This window comes from Tachypleus tridentatus, chromosome 2 (genome assembly GCF_004210375.1).
Source record: "Tachypleus tridentatus isolate NWPU-2018 chromosome 2, ASM421037v1, whole genome shotgun sequence".
Lineage (NCBI taxonomy): Eukaryota > Metazoa > Arthropoda > Merostomata > Xiphosura > Limulidae > Tachypleus > Tachypleus tridentatus.
Window position 1 is genome coordinate 137,940,185 of NC_134826.1, and position 27,925 is coordinate 137,968,109.

A 27,925-nucleotide genomic window follows, 5' to 3' on the forward strand; every position below is an offset into this window, starting at 1 on the left:
AATTTATAGATAACACCTCTAATGTTCTCTTAAGAGTAAGATAACGCACATTTTATATTTTAACATCGCTCTAATGTTCTCTGAGTAAGACAATGCACATTTATATTTAACGCCTAATGTTCTCTGAGTAAAGACAATGCAATACTTATATTTAACACGCCTAATGTTCTCTGAGTAAGACAATGCACATTTATATTTAACACGCCTAATGTTCTCTGAGTAAGACAATGCACATTTATATTTAACACTATGTTGCTGACAATGCACATTTATATTTAACACCTCTAATGTTCTCTGAGTAAGATAATGCACATTTATAGATAACACCTCTAATGAGTAAGATAATGCACATTTATAGATAACACCTCCTAATGTTCTCTGAGTAAGATAATGCACATTTAGAGATAACACCTCCTAATGAGTAAGATAATGCACATTTAGAGATAACACCTCCTAATGTTTCTGAGTAAGATAATGCACATTTAGAGATAACACCTCCTAATGTTCTCTGAGTAAGATAATGCACATTTAGAGATAACACCTCCTAATGTTCTCTGAGTAAGATAATGCACATTTATAGATAACACCTCCTAATGTTCTCTGAGTAAGATAATGCACATTTATAGATAACACCTCCTAATGTTCTCTGAGTAAGATAATGCACATTTATAGATAACACTTCCTAATGTAATAGACAAGGAGCAGTTGCAGAACCTGTTTCTTTAGTATTTGTTGCACCCTTTGGGAACTTCTTGATATGTGAAACTGAGTGCATGAGGGGTTGAATGTAGGTACTGGTAAGTTCATAACCCACATATGGATTAGGGTCTCCTGCAGTTTTTCTCTCCCACTTTGTTATGTTACCCATTATCTTTCAACAATTTTTGATATAGTTGAGATCTGGGCTGAAACAATGAAATGATACCCAAAATGTGTTTCAGTACACATAGAAATAACTTTTACTGCATAGGATGCATATATATTATAAATATTTTTGGCCCTGTGGCAATGAATAGAGTCATCCTTGAAGGTCAGCTCCTCCAAAGTAAATTAATTGTTGTCTTTGCTGGGACTCAATTTCAATATTCCTATTGGATTGACAGTACCTTTTATTAATGCAGGCTTCCCACACCCTGGCATTCCTATATCAACTGACCTCATGGATTTTACAGATGCTTTCAAACCTGCTGGATGAAGGTCTACTCACAGTAGCATTGTACAAAGTGTTTCCCATCAGATCCATGGAGATTAAATTGTGTTATCAATTTCCTGAAGACAGATGTCTGAATAGCCAGTGACATTTGAAACACCAATGTGTTTGTGTATTGGTGTTTTGAATGCACTGATTTAGCAACATTAATTTTCATTCAGGTATGAAAAGTCTTATTAGTTTATGTTTATCTGCATGTTGAACTTTGTTTGTGTGAGAAGATTACTTTAGTCCAGTCAGCATGCTCTTTAACTTGAACCTCATCTTCCTATCTCTTTGATGAGGAGAGATTCTTTTATTTGGCTGTTCTACTAGGAAACTGAATGAATACAGGTAAGCTCTTTTAAAATTTGTGAATGACAGTTGATGATTCTATAAGTTGATGGATTTCATAACATGGTCATTAGTTGCTGTGGGAGCTCTCTTCCCTTCTGCTGATGCACAAATCCAGTCTGTCTGTATTCTGTTTTGCAACTAGTGACTAACAGCAGTCTCATGAAATTCATTTTCATTGCAACAAGCCTTGTGTAAAATCCCTCTTTCTCAAAAAAAAACAACAAAAAACAATGATTGCTTTTTTCCATGGGGTAAAGCGTTTTGGTTGTGGTAGCATCACATGCATGCTGCAAGAAATATGTTTCTAAACTGGCTCTGAGTAAGAACCTCTTCCTATAGCCATAAAATAGCTGATGCAGTAAACAGACAGCTGCTGATGTAACAGACAGTATTGCATCATCATTTGCACCTGTACGCATTAGGGCTTCAAGATAGATGATGATTCAAAAGAAAAAGTGAAAAATTCAGTTATTTTCCTACCACTCTGTGTGTGTCTATATGTTTTTATTTCTTAAGGAATATAATCACAGTTCAGTTTTGTCTTTTACGTGAGAGGAATCATTTGTGGTATGTTGTACTGACATCATTGTCTCATGACATATAAGGTTCCCACATATTACAATTTGGAAACATTCATGAAATTCAGTTACAAGCTTCCAAGTCTAGAAACATATAACTTTTTAATCTAAGAGTCAATTGTGTTGTGTTCCTTTGTATACAGTGGTAATTTCATCTGCTTATTGGGAAGAACTTAAAACTCAAAGAAAAGATTTCGAATAACATAATAATTTTATTTGATACAATCAATTGCATTATTCTGACTTTGCTTCTAGTGAATACAGGCTAATCTGTTCAAACTTCTAAGGTGTGTGTGTGTGTGTGTATTGCTTTTATATGATAAAACCAATATATATTACTCTACATGATTTTAACATTCATAAATATTCATGTTAGAGAATGCTTAATCTTCATTTTAGGAATTCTTTTTTGGAAACACCACCTGATGTAATATCTAAATGTTTTCTTTGCTGTGTGTTTAATGAAAATTTAAATTTTACTGTGTAAAGAATTGAATACATGTGTAATTAAATCAGATTGAAGTAATGAAAAATTGAGATTTGTGTGACAGAAGACTAGTTAATTATTTTAAACATACAGGTTAGTGTGTTCGTGTGTGTTCTTATAGAAAAGTCACACAGGGTTGACTGTAGTGTTGTAAATCTGTAGACTTACTTATTGTACCAGCAGAGGAGTACAAGTTAGTTTCTTTTATGCTAAAACTCATGGTTTGACCACAGTGATGAGCTAATTACAGAAAGTATATTATATATCTTTAGGCTTAACAGCTAACCTTCCATGTCATAAAATTAGATCAAAATAATTTGAGAGATACTCTCAAAGAAACAAATGTAATTCTAATTGTTCAGTTTGTGTTAATATACAGTATTTTTTTATCATTAAGTAGTTTTCATCTCATTTCAGGTGAACCAGAAGTTACAGGTAGTAGAAGTGGAACCATTTTGTTAGATGGATCTGAATCTGGAGAATTTGGGATTCCAGTTGTTTATCAATGGAGTTGTCATGATAAGGTATAGTTATTAAGTTGGTTGATTATGGTCTTCTATGATTTTCTTACAAGTACATGTCTTACTTTTGCATTTGTATTGTTAGTGTAGATCCAAACAATAAATGTTTGTATGTCTTGTAATCTGTGTGGTCTCTTTATCCACTATGTAATTTGAACATTGTTATTGTATCATATGTGGTCTTGTCATCCACTGTGTACTTACTGAGGACATTAATATATAATCTGTGTGGTCTCATTATCCACTGTGTACTTACTAGGGACATTACTAATATAATCTGTGTGGTCTCATTATCCACTGTGTACTTACTAGGGACACTAATATAATCCGTGTGGTCTCATGATCCACAGTGCACTTACTAGGGACATTACTAATATAATCTGTGTGGTCTCATTATCCACTGTGTACTTACTAAGGACATTACTAATATAATCCGTGTGGTCTCATTATCCACTGTGTACTTACTAGGGACATTACTAATATAATCTGTGTGGTTTCATTATCCATTGTGTACTTACTAGGGACATTAATAATATAATCTGTGTGGTCTCATTATCCACTGTGTACTTACTGAGGACATTACTAATATAATCCGTGTGGTCTCATTATCCACTGTGTACTTACTAGGACATTACTAATATAATCCGTGTGGTCTCATTATCCACAGTGTACTTACTAGGGACATTTCTAATATAATCCATGTGGTCTCATTATCCACTGTGTACTTACTAAGGACATTACTAATATAATCCGTGTGGTTTCATTATCCACTGTGTACTTACCGACATTACTAATATAATCCGTGTGGTTTCATTATCCACTGTGTACTTACTAGGACATTACTAATATAATCCGTGTGGTCTCATTATCCACTGTGTACTTACTAGGGACATTACTAATATAATCTGTGTGGTCTCATTATCCACTGTGTACTTACTGAGGACATTACTAATATAATCCGTGTGGTCTCATTATCCACTGTGTACTTACTAGGACATTACTAATATAATCCGTGTGGTCTCATTATCCACAGTGTACTTACTAGGGACATTTCTAATATAATCTGTGTGGTCTCATTATCCACTGTGTACTTACTGGACATTACTAATATAATCCGGTGGTTTCATTATCCACTGTGTACTTACCGACATTACTAATATAATCCGTGTGGTTTCATTATCCACTGTGTACTTACTAGGGACATTACTAATATAATCCGTGTGGTCTCATTATCCACTGTGTACTTACGGACATTACTAATATAATCCGTGTGGTCTCATTATCCACAGTGTACTTACTAGGACATTTCTAATATAATCCATGTGGTCTCATTATCCACTGTGTACTTACTAAGGACATTACTAATATAATCTGTGTGGTCTCATTATCCACTGTGTGGACATTACTAATATAATCCGTGTGGTTTCATTATCCACTGTGTACTTACTGGACATTACTAATATAATCTGTGGTTTCATTATCCACTGTGTACTTACTAGGGACATTACTAATATAATCTGTGTGGTCCCACTGTGTACTTACTAAGGACATTACTAATATAATCCGTGTGGTTTCATTATCCACTGTGTACTTGGGACATTACTAATATAATCCGTGTGGTCTTCATTATCCACTGTGTACTTACTGACATTACTAATATAATCCGTGGTGGATTATCCACTGTGTACTTACTAGGACATTACTAATATAATCTGTGTGGTTTCATTATCCACTGTGTACTTACTAGGGACATTACTAATATAATCTGTGTGGTTTCATTATCCACTGTGTACTTACCAGGGACATTACTAATATAATCCGTGTGGTTTCATTATCCACTGTGTACTTACTGGGACATTACTAATATAATCGTGTGGTTTCATTATCCACTGTGTACTTACTATGGACATTACTAATATAATCTGTGTGGTATTATCCACTGTGTACTTACTAAGGACATTACTAATATAATCTGTGTGGTCTCATTATCCACTGTGTACTTACTAGGGACATTACTAATATAATCTGTGTGGTCTCATTATCCACTGTGTACTTACTAAGGACATTACTAATATAATCTGTGTGGTTTCATTATCCACTGTGTACTTACTAAGGACATTACTAATATAATCCGTGTGGTCTCATTATCCACTGTGTACTTACTAAGGACATTACTAATATAATCTGTGTGGTCTCATTATCCACTGTGTACTTACTAGGGACATTACTAATATAATCTGTGTGGTCTCATTATCCACTGTGTACTTACTAAGGACATTACTAATATAATCCGTGTGTCTCATTATCCACTGTGTGTACTTACTAAGGACATTACTAATATAATCTGTGTGGTTTCATTATCCACTGTGTACTTACTAGGGACATTACTAATATAATCCGTGTGGTTTCATTATCCAGTGTGTACTTACTAGGACATTACTAATATAATCCGTGTGGTCTCATTATCCACTGTGTGTGTACTTACTAACTTATATTTATATATGAATAAACCTGAAAAGCTGTAATAATTGCATTTTGTTTTCATGGTGTGAGATCTGTATGCCGTTATACAAATCTTTTATGTTTCCAAACAAAATATGTGTAACATAATGAAAATATTTTATTTACATAATTATTTATACACAGAACAATGAACCATGTTATAATATGTTGGAAACATCCCAGAACAATTCACTTATATCCAGAGATGAACAAAGAAAATCTGTATTGAAATTGCTGTCTTCACAACTAGAATCTGGGAAAAAGCTCAAATTTATTCTCAAGTGTTCAGTGCCAGAAACCCAAAAGTGAAAAGTAACACAACTTTGGATCTGAATGTTGTAGACAGAGATATACCTCAGGTTAAGTCGCTAAGTTTGTTTTTCCTCTAGGCCTTAAGGGTTTACTTAAAAAAAATAACTTTCTAAGACTTCCCTATCAAGAAAGTGGTCCTTTCATATATTATTATTAACTTGCAATACAAGAGTAATTAAGGGATCTTACCCATGCTTTTACCTAAAATGTTTTGCCTATGTATTAATGTTCATAAAGGGTTATCTTGCAGAATCACACAAAAGATGTAATGAATTGAAAAACGTCCGATACTTGAGTTATTGAACAGTCAGCTATTCAAAAGTGGCAAGCTTTGTCTTTTGTTTTCAAACTTATTCCCTGTGTATTGTATATAGATTGGCTATTTGCTACTATTTACATTCACATAGTATACTTTTTTTAACTATTTAGGTATTCTGTATGTTTGTATGGTTTTCTCTAAGTGTTAGATTGGTTTTCATGCTTTTACAACCATTATTAAAGGAAGCAAGAAATCTTTTCCAGTAATTGTAATATTATCTGTTCATGCATCTATTGCTATTCAAGTTAACTTATGCTTGCATGTGTCATTTGTTAATTGGGTAAATTTGGTTTGATACATTTTTTATAGCTAATGGTCCTATATTATTCGATTCCTTCAAACATGTTATAATAAGTAAATCGGTCTCATGGTATAAATCTTCAATATCTGTTATTTAAACCTAATCTTTGAGTGTTCAATAATTAAAAATTAAGAGCTCACTGCTACATCTTATTAAAGAACTTTATAATTAATTGTCCTTAATTTTAAATAAGTACATTGTTCTATTTATTATTTAAAATAAAAAAAATTACCTCAAGCTTGTGAAAATTAGTCCTAGATTGAACTTTACTGTTTATCCATTTGCCCTTTTAAATGTAATTTATTTCAGCTCAATCAAATAGTACTTGTAGCGTTAACAGTTTATACACAGCCCTACTTTGAAATTCATCAATCAAATAGTACTTGTAGCGTTAACAGTTTATACACAGCCCTACTTTCAAATTCATCAATCAAATAGTACTTGTAGCGTTAACAGTTTATACACAGCCCTACTTTCAAATTCATTTTTTTTCCTTATTCATGTATTTGGTACAAAATAACAGCTTCTTAAAAACAGTGAACAGAATTTTTCTAATTTCTTAAACTGAGATCAAAATAGATTACAAAGTGCCTAATACTTGCATGTATATGTGCGGACTTTCTATCAAATTATGTAGTTTATTTCCTACAAGGTGTGGCTTCAGTCTGTATCTGTCCGACCTATCAGGAGGAGAAACCCAGTCAATGGTGTCTTCACTGTGCCTGCAAGAATGCCTGTTATTATAGAGGCAACAGTAAGCTCCATGAGAGCAGTACAGACTCTCAGTTGGAATATTACAGGTTTTTACTATTTCTATGTTGATTTAGAAATTAACTTTTCATATTAATATTTAAATAAAATTTTTATGTGTAAAGTGCACTTGTGCACGAGCACACACGCGCGCGCACGCACACACACACACACACACACACACACACACTATAGCAATACAGTATGTTTGTTAACAGTATATGTACTGTTTGATCTTCACAGTAGATACACCAGAAATAGTTGCACAGCTATGCACTAACACTCAAAACTTTTGTTTAACATTTTGTTTGAAGACATGTTTTACATACTGACTAAACAGAGCTTAAACCCTAATGAGACAACCCTTATTTTGATTGTCACAAACATAGGTTTCTATGAGATAGATAAATGATTATGACAGAGTAAGATGACAATGATCCAATATAGATGATAATATAAATTAGTAACTGTCAGAAATGTTAATGAATGTTATGTGTACACCATAACTGGCATACTACTGTTTTTCTGGGAGAACATGAGGTATAGTTTTACGTAAACACAAAACTTAAACTTTGAGTGGTGTCTTAAATATTGCGTTATGTATAAACCAGCCTATTTATCTTCTGATATTTGCATGCATAGCTACATAAACTTGTCAAAAGTTAAAAAGTTATTTGCATACCTATTTACATTTCCTCTTAGCTGTGGATACATATTGTTCTTAAAGGAACATTTAATATCACATTTGATTCTTATTGGTTACTTGTTATGATTACAATTTTATATGCTGATTATTTTAGTGTTATTGATTGTATATTTCTTTTTTACAGTCAAATCTTTTAATGTTTTGTGAAAAAGTATACTTCTAGTTGGTTTTTTTCTCCAAGTTTTGCATTAAGCTAGTGTATATGAATTATATTTCTTGTAGGTTTTCCTCGTTCGTATCATTACAATGACTTAAAAGGAAGTACAAAAGGTGAAACAATTCTTACTTTACCTCAAGGTTTGTGAGAGTTTTCCATTTAGTTTATATGTTATTTCTAACAGATGTTACAAAACATATATTCCAAAACAATTTAACAAGGATCTATTAATGACAGCAATATTATTGGTATATATATTTGTAGTGTAAAATATCAAAGGCGAATATTTCAAGCAAAAGTATATAAAATATTTACTTAAAGTTAAGTATAGTTCATTTATAAATCAAAATATATATCATTCAGTATTATCTTTGGCTCATGTTGCATTGTTCTGGTTCATTTATGTGCTGCTCTGAATCATTGATGTTCTGTTTTGACTCAGTGATATGATGTATTGGTCTGGTTCTTTATGTGCTATGCCATTGATGTTCTATGTTGACTCATTGATGTATTGGTCTGGTTCATTTATGTGCTATTGAGCCATTGATGTTCTGTTTTGACTCAGTGATATGATGTATTGGTCTGGTTCATTTATGTGCTATTGAGCCATTGATGTTCTATTTTGACTCAGTGATATGATGTATTGGTCTGGTTCATTTATGTGCTATTGAGCCATTGATGTTCTGTTTTGACTCAGTGATATGATGTATTGGTCTGGTTCATTTATGTGCTATTGAGCCATTGATGTTCTGTTTTGACTCAGTGATATGATGTATTGGTCTGGTTCATTTATGTGCTATTGAGCCATTGATGTTCTGTTTTGACTCAGTGATATGATGTATTGGTCTGGTTCATTTATGTGCTATTGAGCCATTGATGTTCTGTTTTGACTCAGTGATATGATGTATTGGTCTGGTTCATTTATGTGCTATTGAGCCATTGATGTTCTGTTTTGACTCAGTGATATGATGTATTGGTCTGGTTCATTTATGTGCTATTGACTCATTGATGTTCTGTTTTGACAGTGATATGATGTATTGGTCTGGTTCATTTATGTGCTATTGAGCCATTGATGTTCTGTTTTGAGTCAGTAGTGTATTACTGTGACTCAGTGATATGGTACTTTGGCTCGGTGGTCTGTTAGCCTGTCTCTTTTACTTTCTGTTTGAATTCAGTAGTGTTAGTTGGACTCGTTTTTATTTTAATCTGACTCGCAAATTTGCAGTCTCAACCAGGTTACAAGTACTTTTTAATGCTTAGCACTGTTAAAATATGTAAATTTTGATTTATGATTAAAAGTGTTTTGAATATAAATGTATGAAAGAACTGATAAAAAAAAACAAAAAACAACTGCACTTCATTTTCTAGTAATAAAAAATTGTTTATGTACATATTTGGTGTAGTAATTGGTGTCTGAAGCTAAATATTCTGAATGTTTTGATTACAGACACAATTGCTTACTGATTTTTCAACAGGCACAGTTGTAGAACATGGTGTGTATGTCATTGACCTGAAGGCATGTGACATAGTTGGGGTTTGTGGCACAACCAACTTGACTCTCTATGCTTTTCCAGTAGTTGTCTTGTGCCATGTGTATATAGAACCTTATGTTGCATATGGATGGGTAAGTCAAATAGAGTAAAACAAAGTTATTTACTAAATATAATGCAAACACCTAATAAGCATATTATATCTAAAAACCTGAAATTTTTTTAGACAAAGATATTATAGGTGAAAAATGAAATAAACAAAGGGCACCCCCCCGCCAGTACAGCGGTATATCTCGATTTACAATGCCAAAATCAGGGGTTCGATTCCCTCAGTGAGCTCAGCAGATAGCCCAATGTAGCTTTGCTATAAGAAAACACACAAAAGAAGACCAAAATGTATTAAGCTATTAACTGTAAATAACTGATCAAAGCATGGAAACAATATAGATCTGAACTATATATAAAATACTATTTCTTAAAGATATAGCTAACTGTGGTTAATGGACAAACTAGAATTTAATTATTTAATATTCTAAAATCATTCATAAGAGAACAAAAGTTCCATAATGATTAGAATTTTCCAAATGGATACACTTGTTATCTATTTTCAACTATGATTCCAATAAAATCATGCATGTTTTGTCCAGTTTTGTAAATTTATGTGGACTGGCAACATTAAAAGTCATTTATGCCCATGATGGGCAGAGCACAGGTAGCCCATTCTGTTGCTTTGTTCTTAATAACAACCAAGCTGAACAAATTGGCATGTAAAATAACAATGCCAAATATTCTTTACAAGTGTGAATAAATGTATATTCAACATTATAACTAATGTTAAAAACGATGGACTATAACTAAAACTAGGTCTTTGCTTCACGTATTATCACTGACTTCCTGTCTGTTGAAAAGTGTGGCACTGATAAAATGAAGTCATTATTTACTTGTCCCTAAACGTTATTAGTAATCATTATAAATACTATAGTGAAGTGTGAAGTATAAAAAATCACTTGAATTTTATTAAGAATTAAATGAGCTGATTTATTTTGAAGTTAGATTAAAAAACGTGAAGTTATCCTATAAATTATTTTAAACACTTTGCATTGTTAATTTTCAATTTGAACAAACTGATTTGAACAACTTGTATTTTTCCTACAGACTCAGGCTGTCGTACGTGCCTGCTCAGTTCCAACAGAAAGAACCCCTCTGACGTATCAGCTCCATATGCAGTCATTAGAAAAACTTATTCCTGTCACTTCTCTTCAGTTCTCTTATGTCTTTCGATTTATTGGTCTTCCTCCACCAGCTAACAGCAGCACTGTTTTCTATACTGCAAAGGTACAATTTTCCAACACATTTATAGTTATTAAAATGATAAAAGATTGTATGGTATTTCAACTAAACAGAACAAACTATTAGAATAATATTTTTTTCTTTGGTGCATCAGTGATAACATTCCACTCCAGCTCAGATCATTCTAGTGTGTGACACAGTTGTATTCATAATTTTCTCCAGAGTACTAGATGTAATATGTTTAATATGTGTTGTGGTGGTTTCACTAATCCAGTTAAGCCTGTGCAGCATTTAGAAAATTATATTCAAAATGTAACTAAATAACTTTATTATCAATATATGTCAACAAAATGTAGTCCATAGTTCAAGTTTTAATATTATTTAAGTTTTAATTTTTTGGTTTTAAAAGGGAAATAAATAAAATTTGTAGTCTTAACTCTTCTGTGTTACATGATGCATCTGTGTTTTAATTTCTCACTTTCACAATTTTTAACATCAAAAATAGGCTGTTGTTGAGTCTTACAACCAATTAGAAATTCAAACTACACAAAGACATTGACAAGGACAAATTTAATATACAGGAATATTAATTCTGAAACTGTTACTACCTCCTCTCACCATGAGGAGCTATCTCAACCGTGGTTTGCCTTCTAAACATTGCTAAATAGTTTATTATTAACAGTGCACCAGCCTTTTGTACCCCTTTATTTTAGTGCCATTTCAGAACATGTAATCATACACTTGTGATAAACTCCACCAAATGATACTGTGCCTTCTATACCATCTACTCTTCTAGCAGAATTTTCTTCTTTGAGAAGCTCTTCAGGTAGGGTTTCTCATCAAGTTGTAGAAGTCCTTATTACCCCCACAAAATTTCTTATTGATTTGAGAGTTCTCTTCAATTTCCACCTCAGTTGCAACTGGCTTTCTCCACTTTGGGTCTAGGATTTGGAGCAAGCAGTCATGAAGGTCCTACTTTCTCCATCTCTGCACGGAAATTCTGTTTCTTTTGGGATGTGAGTTTCCTTGGACACTCTCATTACCTTGAGTCAAATACATATGCATTCTCTTCAATGAATGCTTCTTGACTAGTGGAATTTGTCCTATGATACCTTGGTTCATCTCATCTTCATTCTGCCTGAGATCAGGGCCAATATTACTTGGTTGCTCAACAGGGACTTGAACTAGGTGAAAATTGTCATTCCTCTGCCTCATATATGTAGTCTCATCTGTTCACAGATGTTTCTTTGATGGGCTGGGGGCTTCCATAAAGATTTGGATTAGTGGTAAATCAAGGAGGCTACTCTCCATTTCAACATCTTAGAAGTTTTGATAGTTCATCAGGTTTTTTATCATTTTATTTTTTCCCTGTGAGGTTAGATGGTTTTTGTTCTTTCTGCTGATCCTGCTGCCAAACCAAGAGGGAACCAATTCCCAAACTCTTGTGTTTTCAGACTCTGTATCTGTAGGCAACAAATCTGTCGTGAGATTTGGATGTGTGATGATCCCGAAATTATGAACCTTGTGGTTGATTGCTTATCCAGTTCCAACTAGGTTCTCCCCACAGAGTGGTCTCTTCAGCTTCAGGTATTTCAGTAAATGTTGTCTTCCCTAGGAACACTGCATCTATATGCATTTTCCACTTGCTGAAATGCCAATTTTCCTTCTTTTTGGTCTCCAGTTCCTCACCTCCAGCTCTAGGTGAGTACTTTCAGTCAAGATTGAGAATTCTTCATTTACATCTACCCTTCATTCTGACTCCTCTCCAGCTCAGGTAGCCATTGTGTAGCTTTGTGCAAAAGTTAAAACAAAACAGACTCCTCTCCATAGTCATTTTCCTTATCCACACCACTCCTTGTCATGTTTTGTTTGTTACTTCATATTGGTCATCTCAGAGATGGTTCTTCTGATCTGGCCCTTATGGGAGCAACAAACACTGCCCTTACCTCTGTCCCAATCATTCCTTCATCAACTGTGATTGGATTTATGACATCCCAGTGGTACTAAACGCCATCCTCAAACTTGGCTTTGTCTGGTTTCTTGTCTCAGCTCAGGGACTCTCCCATCATGTAACATTTTTTTCCTTGCACATGATGCTTCACCTGTCCATCTACCAGAAGCATTGATTTCAATGCTTTCCATATTGTCCTTCATACCCTGTCCAGTTCTCTCTTTGAACTTATTACAACATGTTTCTTGTACTACCTGTCTCTTCAGACCTATTTCCTCCTCCTCCTGGCATGTGGAAATCGTCATTCCTGTATATATGCCCTTAATGTTTTCTGGATTTTTACTATTCTTCATATGTTATTCTCATTCTGGATCAGACAATACTTCATGGAATATTGGCTGTCCTGGAAGATTGTTTAACCTTTTCTTCTGTTTCTGTCTCTTTCATTTTCTACCCATATTCCCATTTGATTCCAGATCAACTACTTAGTTCAGTTTATTCCCTGGTACATTATGTGGATTGTATTGCCTCTTTTCATCTTCTTGTTGCTGTCTGTTTGTTCCATGGAATTCTTCTGTATTCCATGATCTATCTCCTCTTATGCACATTGGTTGGGATCATGAACTCATATGATCGACTGTCTCCAATGTGTTTTCCTCTAGACTCCTTAGTGTGTATCCCCCTTTCGTTTTCTAGTATTGAGTATGGGAATCTCTCACTGTCTCTGGAGTGGTGGAACATTGAGGTTTCCTCCTGAGTGAGTGGGGTTTGTACAAAAACTAAATAATACCTTATAACTCATATGTTTTCACTCAGTTAAAAGAAGGCTATCATTGTTATACTTGCATTTGTTGAAGTTCCATACTTATGCAAAATGCTTCCATCAGATGTTTTTACCCAGATGGCCTGCACTTGGCATAATCCAAAATATCCCAAGGCACTTTCCCTATATGCTTTTTGCCCAGGTGGACTGCACACAAGTCCTAGCCATGTATATCTATATCACATTATCAAGCACCTTAGTATGACTAATTATTGTGTCCGATGCTAACACTTGTTGCATGTATGGATGTATGAATGACTGTCAATGGACTGTTTCTGAATTACCTGAAACTTTTCAAGGCACTTTCTCTGGATTTTTTTTCTTGACAGGAGGATTGCTCTAGTTGCTCACAGTATCCTAAACAAGTCACTTCCACTAGGTGTTTTGTCCAATTGGACAGCAATTTATGTGCTCTAGTCTGTCCCAAGACACTATGCCAGTGGTTCTTAACCTTGTTGGAGGTACTGAACCCCGAAGTTTCGTACTTATTCACTGAACCCTTTGTAATTGAAAAAAATAAATTTTTTTTTCAAATTCAAAACATAAGTAGATATTTTATTAGTGCACAAAATGAACCATGCATCAGTTGCACACAATATCACTGTTTAAAGAACGAACCCAACAAAACATGAATTTCACACAAAAACAAAAATATAACTCACTGAATATCTACTGCAAATCAATGTGACTTTTGCTGTTGCCTTTCAGAGACAAGCTTAGAAATGTGTGGCTTCACCTTGGTAAGTGCAACTCTCATATCATTTTCGTAACAAAGTCTGTTCCTTTACTTGAACCAAGATGTCATTGCTTATGTCATCTATTCTGCTGCTGATGGTGTCACGTGAAAGAGGAATTGGGATAACTTATTTTCAGCAGCTGTGAGGATCGGTTTGTCGATGGGTACAAATCCGAGAACAGGCAAAGTAGCCTTTTCATCGAACCTGGCTCTCTTTACCTTGAATTCAGCAAGCATTGTGTTCTTGTATTTCCCATCTCCATGCAGCTTTAGGAGTGTTCTCTTAGTTTTGCTGGTGCTAGACTAGAATTGCTCAACTTGGCATTGCAAATCATGCATTGAGGACACTGACTCCCATCATGTTCCATTATAGACATGAATCCATATTGCACGTATTCGCTCCACCACTTTCTGTTTTGCTCGACATAGTTAGTATGAAGGTACTGAAAGATTAGGAAAAATCACAAATGATGCACGATTACTACAGTCACAAGTTGACTGCTAAGCGCACAAAGTTCCCTGCAGCACAGATATTAAGGCAAAGTGATGTGACGTGATCAGCCGCAGCCAATGATGGCCAAGTGGAACATGACGTCACGAATCATAGGAGTGGGGTGAACGGAATGGATGACACACACACACACACACACACACACACAGTGTGAGTGTCTTGACCTCCACTGAACCCCTGGTGTTCGATTGAACCCAGGTTAAGAACCACTGCTCTATGCTTTGCACTAATTTAATTTGGCTGTGTTGTTTCATGTCATAGTTATACAACTCTTCTTCAATGAACAATGCTTTACATTTCTTTGTTGAAAGTATATAGTGCCTGCCTCATACATTTTGCCCTGTATGTATTATTGTGTTTGTTACTAGGCGAAGAGCATACCTGTTTCAGAAGTAGTGCTATGCCCCACAGGTGAGCCTTCTTTTCCTATTATGGCACCTGTTCTTTCAAGTTGGTTGCTCTCCACTTGATACTGTTGTCCTTTCATGGCCCCTTCTTCTTTTCGTTGTGAGATTCTTGCTTTGTGTGAGTGGAGGTAGTACTATTTATGAAGTTAACATTTTCTTACACTGAAAATGTATATTCAATAGGTAGTTTACATCCATCTCGCCCACTCTTCCTCCTTCCTCACAAACCAGTGTTTTTATTTTGTACCTGCTAATTCTTGAAAGTTAGGATGGTGCTAAAACAGTATAGTGCTAGTATTGATGGTGCAATATGATTGGTGGGGAGTAGTCATATGATCAACATATGTTCTGAAATGGCACAGAAATGGAGGGCTATAAAAACTGATGCACTGTCAGTGATACAATTTTTAACAATGCTTAGAGGGTAAACCAAAGTCGAAATAAGTTTGGGTGAGAGGAAGTAAGCCCAAGTTAGAAATACATTTTCAGTTTAAGAAAATGTTAACATACTTTTATTTGGTGTTTGACAATAAAGATAGGAAGAAAATTTTTTGTATTGAATGACATGCATATTTGAAAACTACATGAATTGTTCATCTGGACAAACCAGCATAGTGGGGGGAAAAAAGTAGGATTACTGAAGTATAGATGCCATGCTTTAGTCACACCAAGAGTAAATGATCTGAATGCTAAAGTAAGTGCACTTTTTTATTTATTGTTATATTTTTTTATGCCAAAGTGACAAAATATAAAACTCCATACACAGGTTAGCTATTCTACCAGAGAGATATGCACACTACCAGCCTTGTGAAACTCCCACCTCAAATTGATGTGATGATGTATCATGCAACTAAACCTTCCATTAATAGGAGTGCAACTCACCCCCATGTGAAAATGCTCCTTCTATGTTCATGTGTGAAAATCTTTTCCTCAGCACAGTTGGGTAAAGATGTTTAATTTTGCTGGGACTTGTTGAAATGTTCTGTTTTCAACTTTACAGAGTGAATTCACAAATTAATATAAATTCTTTTTTGTGAAAATATCACTCCCAACTCCCAAAACTCTATCTGTTGAGAAAGTGACAGCTTTTGTCTAATTTTTGGTGGGTTCCATCTTGCTACCTGGACTATCTTCTGTTCCTGCCACACACATCCCTTCACAGAACATTGAAGAAGATTAAATGGAGTGACTTTTTCCACCCAATACTTTTCTGTGTATGCCTTCTACTTGTGGCTTTTTTTCACGTCTGACCAGTTAATTCTACACCTAGCATTTCCATCAGGTATACTTTCATTTCTAATGTTTTACATTTCATCCAGCTAACCTGTAGAAGTTACTGTTTAGATAGAGCTCATTCCCTCTTAACACACAACTGATAGGACTTAAGGTTCAGATATCATTTAACACTCCTTAACATATCTCCATACAGTATATCATTTATATCTAGTTTGAAGCTCTTGACCGTGTACTGCAGAGAATAAAATAGTTTTTATAATTGCTTACTGCTTAACTTTTATCACTTGGCAGTTATATTTAGTCACAGTTCATTACCTTTTCACATCTATATACAGCAGTTGATGAATGGTCATATTTACTTATTTCATATCTTGTGAACATATTTCGTTAAGTTACAGTTAGTAGCTCTTTCACATGTAACAAATAGGCATGAGTATTTAATTCTGATTGTTTACTTCTTAATATGTCCACTTAGAAGGTAATACTTACATCTAATTCATTATTTCTCTACATATACCCATGGAAGATAATGCTAAGTCTTAGTTGATTATTCCTTGCCATGTCCATGCCCGTATTATTGTCTAATTCTAGTTCTTTCTCCGTAACATTTCTTCATGGAAGATAATGTTTTGATATTGTTCACTTACTCTTGTAAATTCACTGGAGATGATTTTAGACGTATTTAATTACACCTTACCATGTCCCACCTATAATGAAGAGTTTGGTTATAGTCCACATAACTGTCAATGTTTAGAAATAGTTTTATAGGTTTTTCTATGGTCATGAGTCAATGGGTATGTCATCATGTTTGTAAGGCTAACCAAGTTTTATTGAAATACTATTTTATGAATGTATATCAGTAACTTTGATTTTAATTTGTAGTTTATAATTCAAATTTTAGGGTTATACATTAGTTATTTTTTTTTATTTTAAAGGTAAATAAACATTAATTCCAAAGTATCAATTTTTATCTATTGTATGGTATGTTGTGAATACATTTGGGTCATATTGTATGTTTGTCATGTCCAGATACAAAATTCGTAGTCTCTTACAAATTAGAACTCAATTTACCAATATTGACAAGCTGTAATTAAAATAATAATCTCCTATCTTTTATATTTGCTGTGAAATTTCTATATTTAGCAAATGAAACATAATGGCTCTGCCTCCCTCTTCTTTCTGGAAATACTTGCCCATGCACATCTGTTTGTAGACGTGACAGATATGTTCAGCTTTACTTATTTACTTGTTATAATATACACATGGAAGATAATGTTTAATTCTCTCTCATATTCCTATATAAGTCATACTTCAGTCATAATATTGTTTAATAATCATTACTTCTTACCATGTCAAGACAGACTATGAAAATTAGATCTGGTTATTTTCTCTTATATGTTGTTAGAAAATATAATTTAGACATAATTGTTTACTCTGTGGCATGTCACACAACATTAGTAATATTTTGATATAGTTTATTATTCTTTCACATACTATTCAGATATAGGGTTTAGACATACTTATTTCCTTCGTACCATGTTACACATAGTCAGTGTTTATGTATGGTGACTTACTCCATCATGTGGACTTTATAGTATATTATGTTTCATCTTCTTTCCTATTCCTTAATATGTGCATAGAGATAATCTGGTCCTGTTTCATTTGAATGGATTTTATAACCAGTCATGTTCTAGGGGCTCTATGCATTGGCATAAACTGTCATCCCAACGTGATTGCATCCTTCCCACAAAATGGTTCCTTATCCACTAGTCTTCCACTGTTTGGCTTTTAAGTTGTTCATCCTGTTTTGTTGCCTTATCCACACCCCTTATTGCTAACTTTTTTTCTATTGTCTCCTGTGGAATGAGGTTTTCTCAGCCCTGGTTATCTATGCCCTCAATGTGGACAAATCTCATCTTTTTTTTCTTTTTTTTTTGTTATCCATGCTGTCTCCATCTCCTTCCTCTGGCCCTTACTGTGTTTCAGGACACTCTTTAAAGGGTTGTTTTGGTGAACCCTAACAGGCATTCTCAACCTTGTTTCTTTTAATCTATCTCCTCTTGTCTCATCCTTGACTTCCCCTTTCCTAACTTTCCATCCCTTCTGATCTACCATCACCCATCACTCTTTCCTCAGGTTTTGAGACTACTTTAATTACATATGAAATATATCTGGTCCATCTCCCTGATCACATAGCTGTTTCACTCCTGGCACCATTCTACCACTTTCGTGTGCCAATGTTCAGGGTGTTCTATTTATATTGGTCTCATTGTAAACATTTCTTTTTTACTTTCTTTCAATGTAACATATCCCTTCTCTTACAAGGACAGTTTATCTGTAAACAGTACCTCTCTCTTCTATCTGAATTTTCAGGGACATTTCCTCTGCCTTCTGCACTTCCTAATGTCACTGAATAATTTTCTCACTAGTTCTTTTATATCCTCTTTCTTTTCTTCCTTATTCACTGCTCCCTTCCTAATTCTTGCCTGACTGGATTATCTGTGATTTTCCATGCTTTTACCCTGGTCTCTATAAAACCTGTAGCAGGTGTTTCTACTCTTCCTAGATACATTAGTCCTATTCCTACTTGCTATGTTGTTTCCTCCTACTATCATATTTCTGCACTTCTTTCCACTTAATACTGACCAATCTTTTCCCCCCTCATATTCCATGACTATGGAAATTGCAATCACTCCTTTTCTCCCATATCTTCTCTTTTTTGTTCCTCTTTCAAGGGTTCATTTTATTCTTAATGAATGCCCTGGTCCTATGCAGGTTATTTAGTGTTTTGTCCAGTCTTCCTCCTTATGGTTCTTATCACTGTCTTTTGTACTTGGGACCTATCTTCTATCCAGAGTCCTGCTGATTACCTCATTAGAGGTTGTATTCAGCAGCTCTATAATGATGTATATGCTCCTTTAAAGGCAGACATTTATTTGTTATCTTGCATCTCCTCTCATAAGTTTCTCTCATTCTTCCTTTTTTTTCCAAACTGGTTCTTGGGATACCCCACATAAACCAATCTCCACAATCTGGCTTTCTTGTTTCCATTAGCACATACACTTTCACCAACGACCATTCTTCAGTTGACCCTGCACCTGTCATTACAGGTATGTTGTGAATACATTATTCCTTCCTCATCTTTCATCTATCTTTGAATTGCACAAGGTAGTTAGTGAAGCTTTAAAGGATATACTTACAAAAATTCTGCATTCGGCCAGGATGATGTAAAGTGTTCAGACCATCTGCTCTGGCTCAATCAATGCTCACAATGAGATGGGGCAATCCATTGAAGACTCTTGCAACTTACCAGTTCTCAGTCTCTGAAGTGATTAACCATGGAGGATTCTGCATTAGGCCAGGATGATGTAGAGAGTTCAGACCATCTGCTCTGGCTCAATCAATGCTCACAATGAGATGGGGCAATCCATTGAAGACTCTTGGAACTTACCAGCTCTCAGTCTCTGAAGTGATTAACCATGGAGGATCCTCATCAAATGGTATACAACAGCTGGTGCTAAAACAGTTGGTCTTTCTATGCTCAAAGGCAAGGCAGGGGTGTTTTCAGTGTGTAGTCCAGCCCACCTTAGCCTTACGTGAATTTTGGAAACATAGCTTATTTAATCTTATTTAATCTTTGTTTCTCTTTCACCTATTCCTGCAAGGTCATGATCTCACCTAGCAGAGTAATTGATATTTCTTAATATCCAACTATAATGTGTTGCTTACTAACCATACTTTCACAGCTAGTGAATGGCATGTGGAGTCTAATGGTTGAGTAGTGATTCAATAAGAATCCTCATTAGTTGTGTCCATCCACTGCTGTGCCCTCCTCTCATGATTGGTTTGGGTCTTTGAAGTCTGCTGATTAAGGAGCTGTGAACATATACTTTTCACATGTGTCTTTCTCCCACAACTGATATTGACTTAGAGATTGGTGGTCAAGGAGGGTGAGCATGTGTGGTACAGCCTCAATATGCCCTAACTTTATTATACCTTTTTATTGTCAGAGAGCTTGTATGCAAGCTTTCGGATAATGATGTACCTATTCCTCTTGTCCTTGTGATACCTTTTAGCCTTCTTGCTTGTCTCTGTTCTGCACTCAGAAGAAGAGTATGTCTTAGATAAAGTGCAGTCTTTCAGGGATGTGCCCTTGTGCAGCTTCTACCATAGAGTGTTGCACCCCATAGGTTTTCTTTTGACACTCTCAAAAGGAGGCTCATTTAGATAATTTTTGCACCGATTTCTTCACCATCTCAACACAATTCTAGATAATCTATGTATGGAGGTGAGTGATTATTTGGGAAGTTTCCTCACCTGAAAATATATTCCTCATTGTCACTTACCTTTGTTCATGTTCCTCTTCATCGTCCCAGTGCGCTCTTATTGACTGTCTTGTCAAAGAGTGAGAATTTTCGTGCATGAATATATTGAGAACGTGCATGAATATATCGGGAGCATTTGTTCAAGATGTGTTATTCCTATTAATGGAGAGTTTTGCTGCATGATACATCATCATCCATTAATCCAATTTCTCGTGAATTTTAGGTGGGACTTTCACAGATTTTATGGCAATCAACTCTCTCAGGTAGAAAAGCACAGCTTAAAGAGTAAATAGCTAACCAGTGTACAGAAATGAATATCTATTCAAAATAAATTTTCAGGTAAGGAAAACATTAACAAAGAAACGTCATAGGTAACAAAACTTAAATTTAATTTGATGAGGAAGCTAGAAAAGCTCTCACAGTTGGTGTGCAAATGAAATTTCACTTTTCTTTACCCAAAGCTTTACTGGAAATATCCCACTGTACTTTATTACTTTTTTATGCAGATAGAGAGAGGGTTCAATGTACAGTAATAGAACATCAAAGATGAAAAGCTGAGGCTGTTAACATAAATAATCATAATTTTCTATTACAATCTGTGGTCATTTTAGACAAAAAAAAAGTTTTTGATTGTATTTTGTATTTTCCAGTTTTCATTTCATTGTACATTGTTACATTTTCTACCTGTTAGTGTTCAGGTAGATAAGAACGTAATGTTTTAACAAAAGAGAAAAAAACCTTTATGTATTCATTTAGGAGGTTCCAGAGGTTATGTGAATGAAATATCAAAACTGCAAGATGAAAAGAAGTGATTTTAATCTCCACATGGAAATCAACTTTGGCTTAGGTTGACTTGGAAAAATTTTAACAAATTATCAGGCAAAGCTGTAGTAGAAATACTTTATTAATATTAAGAATCTGACTTTTTTTCTCCAACAAACTTCTAAAGTTTGCTAAAGCTTAGACAATTTTATAATGATCCACTGAGTACATTTATAGCTGTAGCAAGCATTGATTATTATGCATCATTGTGGATACAATGGGAAGAGATGTCAGTCCATTAGACATGTCAATGTGATATAATTTCTTTATTCTCTACAAGCTGAATAACTGTGAACCAATGATTTTCTTCCAATCCAGTTTTACTTTAACCAGTGTCTCACAATGCTTTTTTTTCTCTTGAAACACTTGGTGTGTGTGACAGGTTTGTTGCATGTCAGTAATTTCATTCTATTTCAGTTTTACTTTAGTCAGTGTTGTATAACTTTTTTTTCTCTTTAAATACTAGGTGTGTGACAGGTTTGGTGTTTGTCAGTGGTTTCTAATTCGGTTCAGGTGACTCCACCAGCTAATGTGACACAGAGTGCAAACACACTATACGTTTTATCAAAACAGGCACAAGAGACAGGTTTGTTCGTTTGAATTTTGTCTTGCTGCTTTATTGCTGTACAAATAACATCTTGAGATTTTCTTCTTCATTTGCAAAATGTTTTTAGCATCTTTTAACCTAAACTGTGTTTTATTTGTATTAGTAAATTCTGTCTTTAATGTTGTGAATTAACTTATTAATTTAGATAATAGTATGACAGGTTTTAAGCATGTAGATATTTTATAATACACACAATTTTAAGTGTTTTAATGTATATATTGAAACATATTATTCTATTTAGAATGATTTCCAATACAGTAGTTTACCTCTCACAAAATTAACCATTTATGTTCAGTGCTGCCCTCTATATGGAATTTCATTCTTTAATCATACCACAAGCTTTGCACTTCCATGTGTTGGAATTACTGTATCCAACATATCAGTCATGTAACTAATCATGTTTCATCTCTTAACCAATAATAGCATTATATGCTCTCATGAATCCAGTAACTCCCTCTACACTCCTCTACCAATCCTTCACTTTTTATTTGGCAGTATTTAAGTACTGACGTCTTACTTTGTGCTTAGTGCTTCCTGTGTGAAAAATACTTCAATATTTCAAAATGGTTCCCTTTTCCCTTTAAATTTCTTTTGTGGTAGTTAGTATATTGTTGTTTGCAACATTTCTGCACTTGACAAGTTTAAGCAGATTTAATGAGTTATGAATTCCAAAGTCCATGTCATCATTCCATGGATAAACCTTTGTCCCCAGACATCACCCAGTCTTCTCCTGAATCTGCTGAAATTATTCAGAATACGTATTTTGATGGCCTCTCTCCTCCAGAGTTTGCCATTCTTTCCCAATTCCAGCCTGAGAAATTGCCTAGATCTAATTTGGGCTTCTTAGAATTTGTCTCAAGTTTATCATGTTTTATTATTTTTACATATCTTCTTCCCTTCATCCTTTTCTTGTTACATGAGCAATCTTCTCAACAATTTTGATATTTTTCCCTTCCCTGATATTTCCGTACATGCAGATCAGTGTGTCTCACAATGAAATTAAGGGATGAACATGCCACATCCCCTGAAGTCTTCTGATCAGTATGTCCTTTCTTAACATTAGGCAGACTGTCCTTTTTTTTTTAGATCAGCAACTGATAGGTTCACTGTTACCTCTTTGTGGGGGCAGCTCCTGAATCTTACCCATTTCCTATATTCTCATCTTTTCTTACCCTGATTACTCTTCTGAGGCATCTTTCTTCTGTACATTTGCTATTGAGGCTTTCCAAAGAAATCCTCAGGAGTTTTCTTCAACTTCTTTTCTCTGCATTAGCTTGCTTTTCATCCTTGGCTCTGGCATTACATACATGGCTTCTTTCTTGTTGGGACCTTATAGATCGGGACTTAGTTTTGGCTTTGTGGCAAGGAATTTGTCTTGCCCTTATTTTGAAATGTGATATCTTTTGATACAGCCCCCGATGACATCAAGCCTGTAGTGACATCAGTCCACCAGCAGTCAACCCTTTTGACTTTTGTAGCCCATTTGTCTCAGTCAGCACCTCGCATGCTATCTCTTCTGTTTCTCATCCTCAATCTTCCAACTCTTACCTGTTTCTTCTTATAGTAATACTTCTTTTTTATACCTTTGGCTTCCCTTGGTTGACAACCCGTGGAAATATTGGTTCTTTTTTGACACTGATATCTTGTGCTTTGCTTTCTCCTTTACATTTATGTTCTATAGAACTTTATGTTCAATGTGCCAATTTGAATCTGTCACTTACTGCTCATGAGGTTCTGACAATTTTGGGGATGTCCATATGAGATCCTTTCAGTGGACACTTAATAAATGATAGAACCTTGCTTGCAATTCTTTTCCACTAATATTTCCTTTCCTTCTTCCCTATGGGATGATCTGCAATGGTGGTTGGACAAAACCCATACATCAGTGGATGTGCCACTTCTTTCCCATCCATACATACATCTATTTACAGATGTCTCCCTTCTGGGATGGAGGGCTTGGGTCAATCCTATACAAGGAGCTTCAGGCCATTCGTTTGCAGATGAAACTGTCTTGCATATTCATCTTTTCAAATGTCTAGCAGTCCATTGGGCATTTCATCACTTCCTTCTCACCAGTCAGTGTTTGGTGATGGTTCCTTTGAACGATTGTACAGTAGTGGCCTCTCAATCGACCAGGCAAATAGCCCGATGTGGCTTTGCTATAAGAAAACACACACATACAGTGGTTTCACATATTAACTACCAGGGGGGTATCTGGTTAAAAGATCTATGTCTTGTGATGTTGGATCTTTTAAATCTGACCCATGTACATCATATTAGACTTATTGCTTGTTTGTCATCTGCCATGTGCTTTCAATCTTGTTGCAAGTTGTCTTTCATGCTTGGACCAGACCTATCCCATAAAGTGGCCATTAGATCCACTCATTTATAGTCCTTTGTCATCATTAGGGTTTGCCCCAAGCGCGTGCCTTTACCATTGGCCTCAATACGTATTTTTTCTCTTTTGTTCTCCTGTATTGCATTCACAGGTTTTGACATCAGTGCCTTAAACCAGGATTAGTTACACAAACACCTTTTATGTGTATCCTCCCATGCAATCACTTCATTGGAATTTCTGTGGTTCGTTACACAATTACTTGAGTCTCCATTTTCTACTTTGATCCAACATCTGAATCTTCTTGTCTTGCATCTTCACATCTAGCTTTTGTCCATTTCTTGGTAAGAAGATATGGTTTCACACATCGAGTTGCTTCTATGTCAGTTATTTCTGCACATCAATCTTCCATGGAGTACACCAAAGCAAGTATAAATTCTTCTGTTGGTCTGCTGATAGAGAAATTCCTGCTGACATGCCCTTGATCGCTGGAGGGGCAGAATTTCTTCCATCACATGTCTTCAGTTTTCTACTTTCTGGATGTTGAGCAGCTCTCTCCCATATCTTTTGTTTCCTGAATATCATAGGGTTTTACTTGCCCTGTTCTTACTGTGCTCATGAATTTCTTCTGCATTTGGAGGCCTCCAATGCATCCTGCTCTTCCAGGTTGGAAAATTGATGTGGTCATCCATGCCTTCACTTTACCTCCATTTGAACCACTTTCCTCATGCTCCTTTTTTTCATATGTCCCTAAGAAATATTCCTTCTTCTCTTGACTCATGTATGATGACAGTCCAGTTTGTTTGCTGTTTATGTTTCACATACCCTTGGTAATTGCACCGTTATTCTCTTTATCATGATAATTCCTTACAACCCTTCTTGAGACATCAAGGTCATAGGAAGAATTTCTTTTACTTCTATTTCCCATCATTACACTTAATCAGACCCAGGTAGACTTCTATATGTGGTCAGGGTCCTACATTGTTATATTTCATATACAGCTACCCTCCAGGGTACATCCAACCACATTTTATCCCATAGCAATCCTTGTCACTTTGCAATCTCTCTGCCCCCCAACCCTGAATAATTTGGTTTATCTATTGATTCATTTGGTATACTCCTGTTTACCATTTTCATCCTGTACCTTGCTCCATGTCTCTCTCATCAAATCTGAAATTTCACATTTCACATTGCTTCTCGTCTTCACTTTCTGTGGAAAAAGATTCTACAATCCAGCATGTGGACCACTTCCAGTACATTCATGTCACATTATGTGTCACATGTTATGCTACTTTTGACACGCAATGAGTAACATGTGAGACACGCTGGAATACAGTAATTGAAACAAGGAGAGCACAAAGATTGTGGTGTAAGTAAAGAAAACGTATGCATATAGAGGGCAGCACTGAAAACAAATTGCTGTTCTTGTTGAAGGAGGTAAATACATACTGGAAATACATTTTCATTATAGGAAAATTAAATCTTTTAACTGTAATTGAGAAAAGCAGTGGAAGGTATAGGACCTATCAAAGTATTAAAATGGAATATTTATTGAAGTCTGATATTGTTAATGAGATTTTGCTATATATATTATAACTAAAATGGGTGTAACCTTACCCTACTTCGAATTTCAAAGTTCATGGCTTGCATGCAATTGCCACAAAATCTTGCTGGATACTTTCTTACAGTGGTGCCTATTACAAGAGTGATGGTCACTGTTGTAACTTCATCAGAGTAACTCGTGGTTGTATTGAAAATGTTTCTGCTTCTAGATTTTTTAATAGTATTTTTGAGAGTTGGTCCACCTTCCTATAAAAGATTAAGAAACTTTAAATGAAACTGTAAATTTGATAAATCCTACGAATTTTGTCACTTGAACTGTTTTGAGGAATAATTCAATCGCTGGCAACACCGTGTTGCTAAAGTGCTACAAACTAATTTTATGAAGCACTGTGCTTATGATTTGTTTAACTCCAATTTTGTAAACTGTTTTCTATTAATTCATTTACTGAGACATTTAAAGAAAGATATTTTTTTTCCTTTCATTAAGTAAAATAATTGTCAATTTTTTTTTCAGGAAGTCCATTACAAGCTCTTACCTTCTTGTCACTTGCTGCATCAGCTTTAAATCGTAATCTCACAGCAGAGGAATCCCAGCAAGCAATTGGTTACTTAACAGAAATTATCGCTTACCAGCCCATAACGACAGGAGATGCTTCTGTGATTTTAAACAGTATAAGCTCGTTGTTATTAAGTAGTGACCAAGCAGTAAGGTTAAAAGCTATTACAGCTGTTGCAAGAACCATCTTAAAAAACGAAGGCTTCTGAGGTAACCATTCATTTTTAAACTGTACATCAGACAAAAATTATTTTTAAAAAATGAAACAATAGGAAATTCCTAGATCATACAACATATTCACTCTTGTTTGTTTGTTTTTTGTATATGAGAGTTGGAGTTAGAATATCCGTTTTTAAGCCTAATTAAGAATGGTTAGTGATAGCAAGCAGAATGTGGTACAACTTGAAACAAGTTTGGATTATGTGCACGCACACACACTACATTGTATTAACTAATATTTGTAGTCTTTGGAATTAACCAAAATAGTAATGTGAACTACAAACAACCTTAGTTGACGTGAACCTTAAAGTTTTGCATAAACTTTAAAAGAAGGTTGTTGTGGGTTGTGTTTTTCATCTTCTTAAGGATTTCTGTCTTTCTTGGTTTGATGTATTCAGATAGCTAGTAAATAGATAAGTTAAATAATTAAGGCAACCATTTAAATCACATCTTTCCATTTATATTTTCATTTAAGTAATTCTTAAGAATGTATTCTAAAAAAAATTAGATAATTGTTTTCCAAATTAACTTGATATTTCTTTGTATTCAAGTTGACAAGTTGTGAACTGCATGGCAAACCTACTCTTAAAATGATTTTTGTAAATCTCAAGTTTTGTGTTTTTGGATTTGAATTGCAGTGGTTACTTGACAGATTTATGGAATCTGGCCAGGAGCAGTAGACATCGATATATTAAGGCCCTATATTTTAAATATTATTTTTCATGTTCATTTCAGATATGTGACCATTTTTTAAAACGTTTCATGTCTTTATACTGTTTGTATTTGTAGACCTACATTCTTAAAGTAACTTGGAAAGTATTTATTTAGGTAATATGACCAGAGTAAGTATCCAGAAATTGGACTTGCATAAAATT

General features: G+C 34.9%; 2 protein-coding genes across 4 annotated transcripts in view; both read left to right on the top strand.

The window, feature by feature from the left end:
* LOC143245225 (uncharacterized) overlaps nt 1–27,925 on the top strand; it is a 418,752-nt gene that overhangs the window by 179,637 nt on the left and 211,190 nt on the right. The gene's annotated exons all lie outside the window — the stretch shown is intronic.
* LOC143236963 (uncharacterized) lies at nt 7,251–27,040 on the top strand. Its single transcript, XM_076475704.1, has 7 exons — nt 7,251–7,366; nt 8,245–8,319; nt 9,655–9,803; nt 10,825–11,004; nt 22,237–22,283; nt 23,052–23,236; nt 26,790–27,040. Exons 1-7 carry the CDS (start codon nt 7,297–7,299, stop codon nt 27,038–27,040), a joined length of 957 nt encoding a protein of 318 aa, XP_076331819.1. The 5' UTR covers nt 7,251–7,296.

Coding starts and splice junctions, on each gene's coding strand:
- LOC143236963 (XM_076475704.1), top strand. CDS start 7,297: ATGCCTGTTATTATAGAGGCAACAGTAAGCTCCATGAGAGCAGTACAG. Junction 7,367..8,244: donor TCTCAGTTGGAATATTACAG/GTTTTTACTATT, acceptor TATTTCTTGTAG/GTTTTCCTCGTTCGTATCAT. Junction 8,320..9,654: donor AATTCTTACTTTACCTCAAG/GTTTGTGAGAGT, acceptor ATTTTTCAACAG/GCACAGTTGTAGAACATGGT.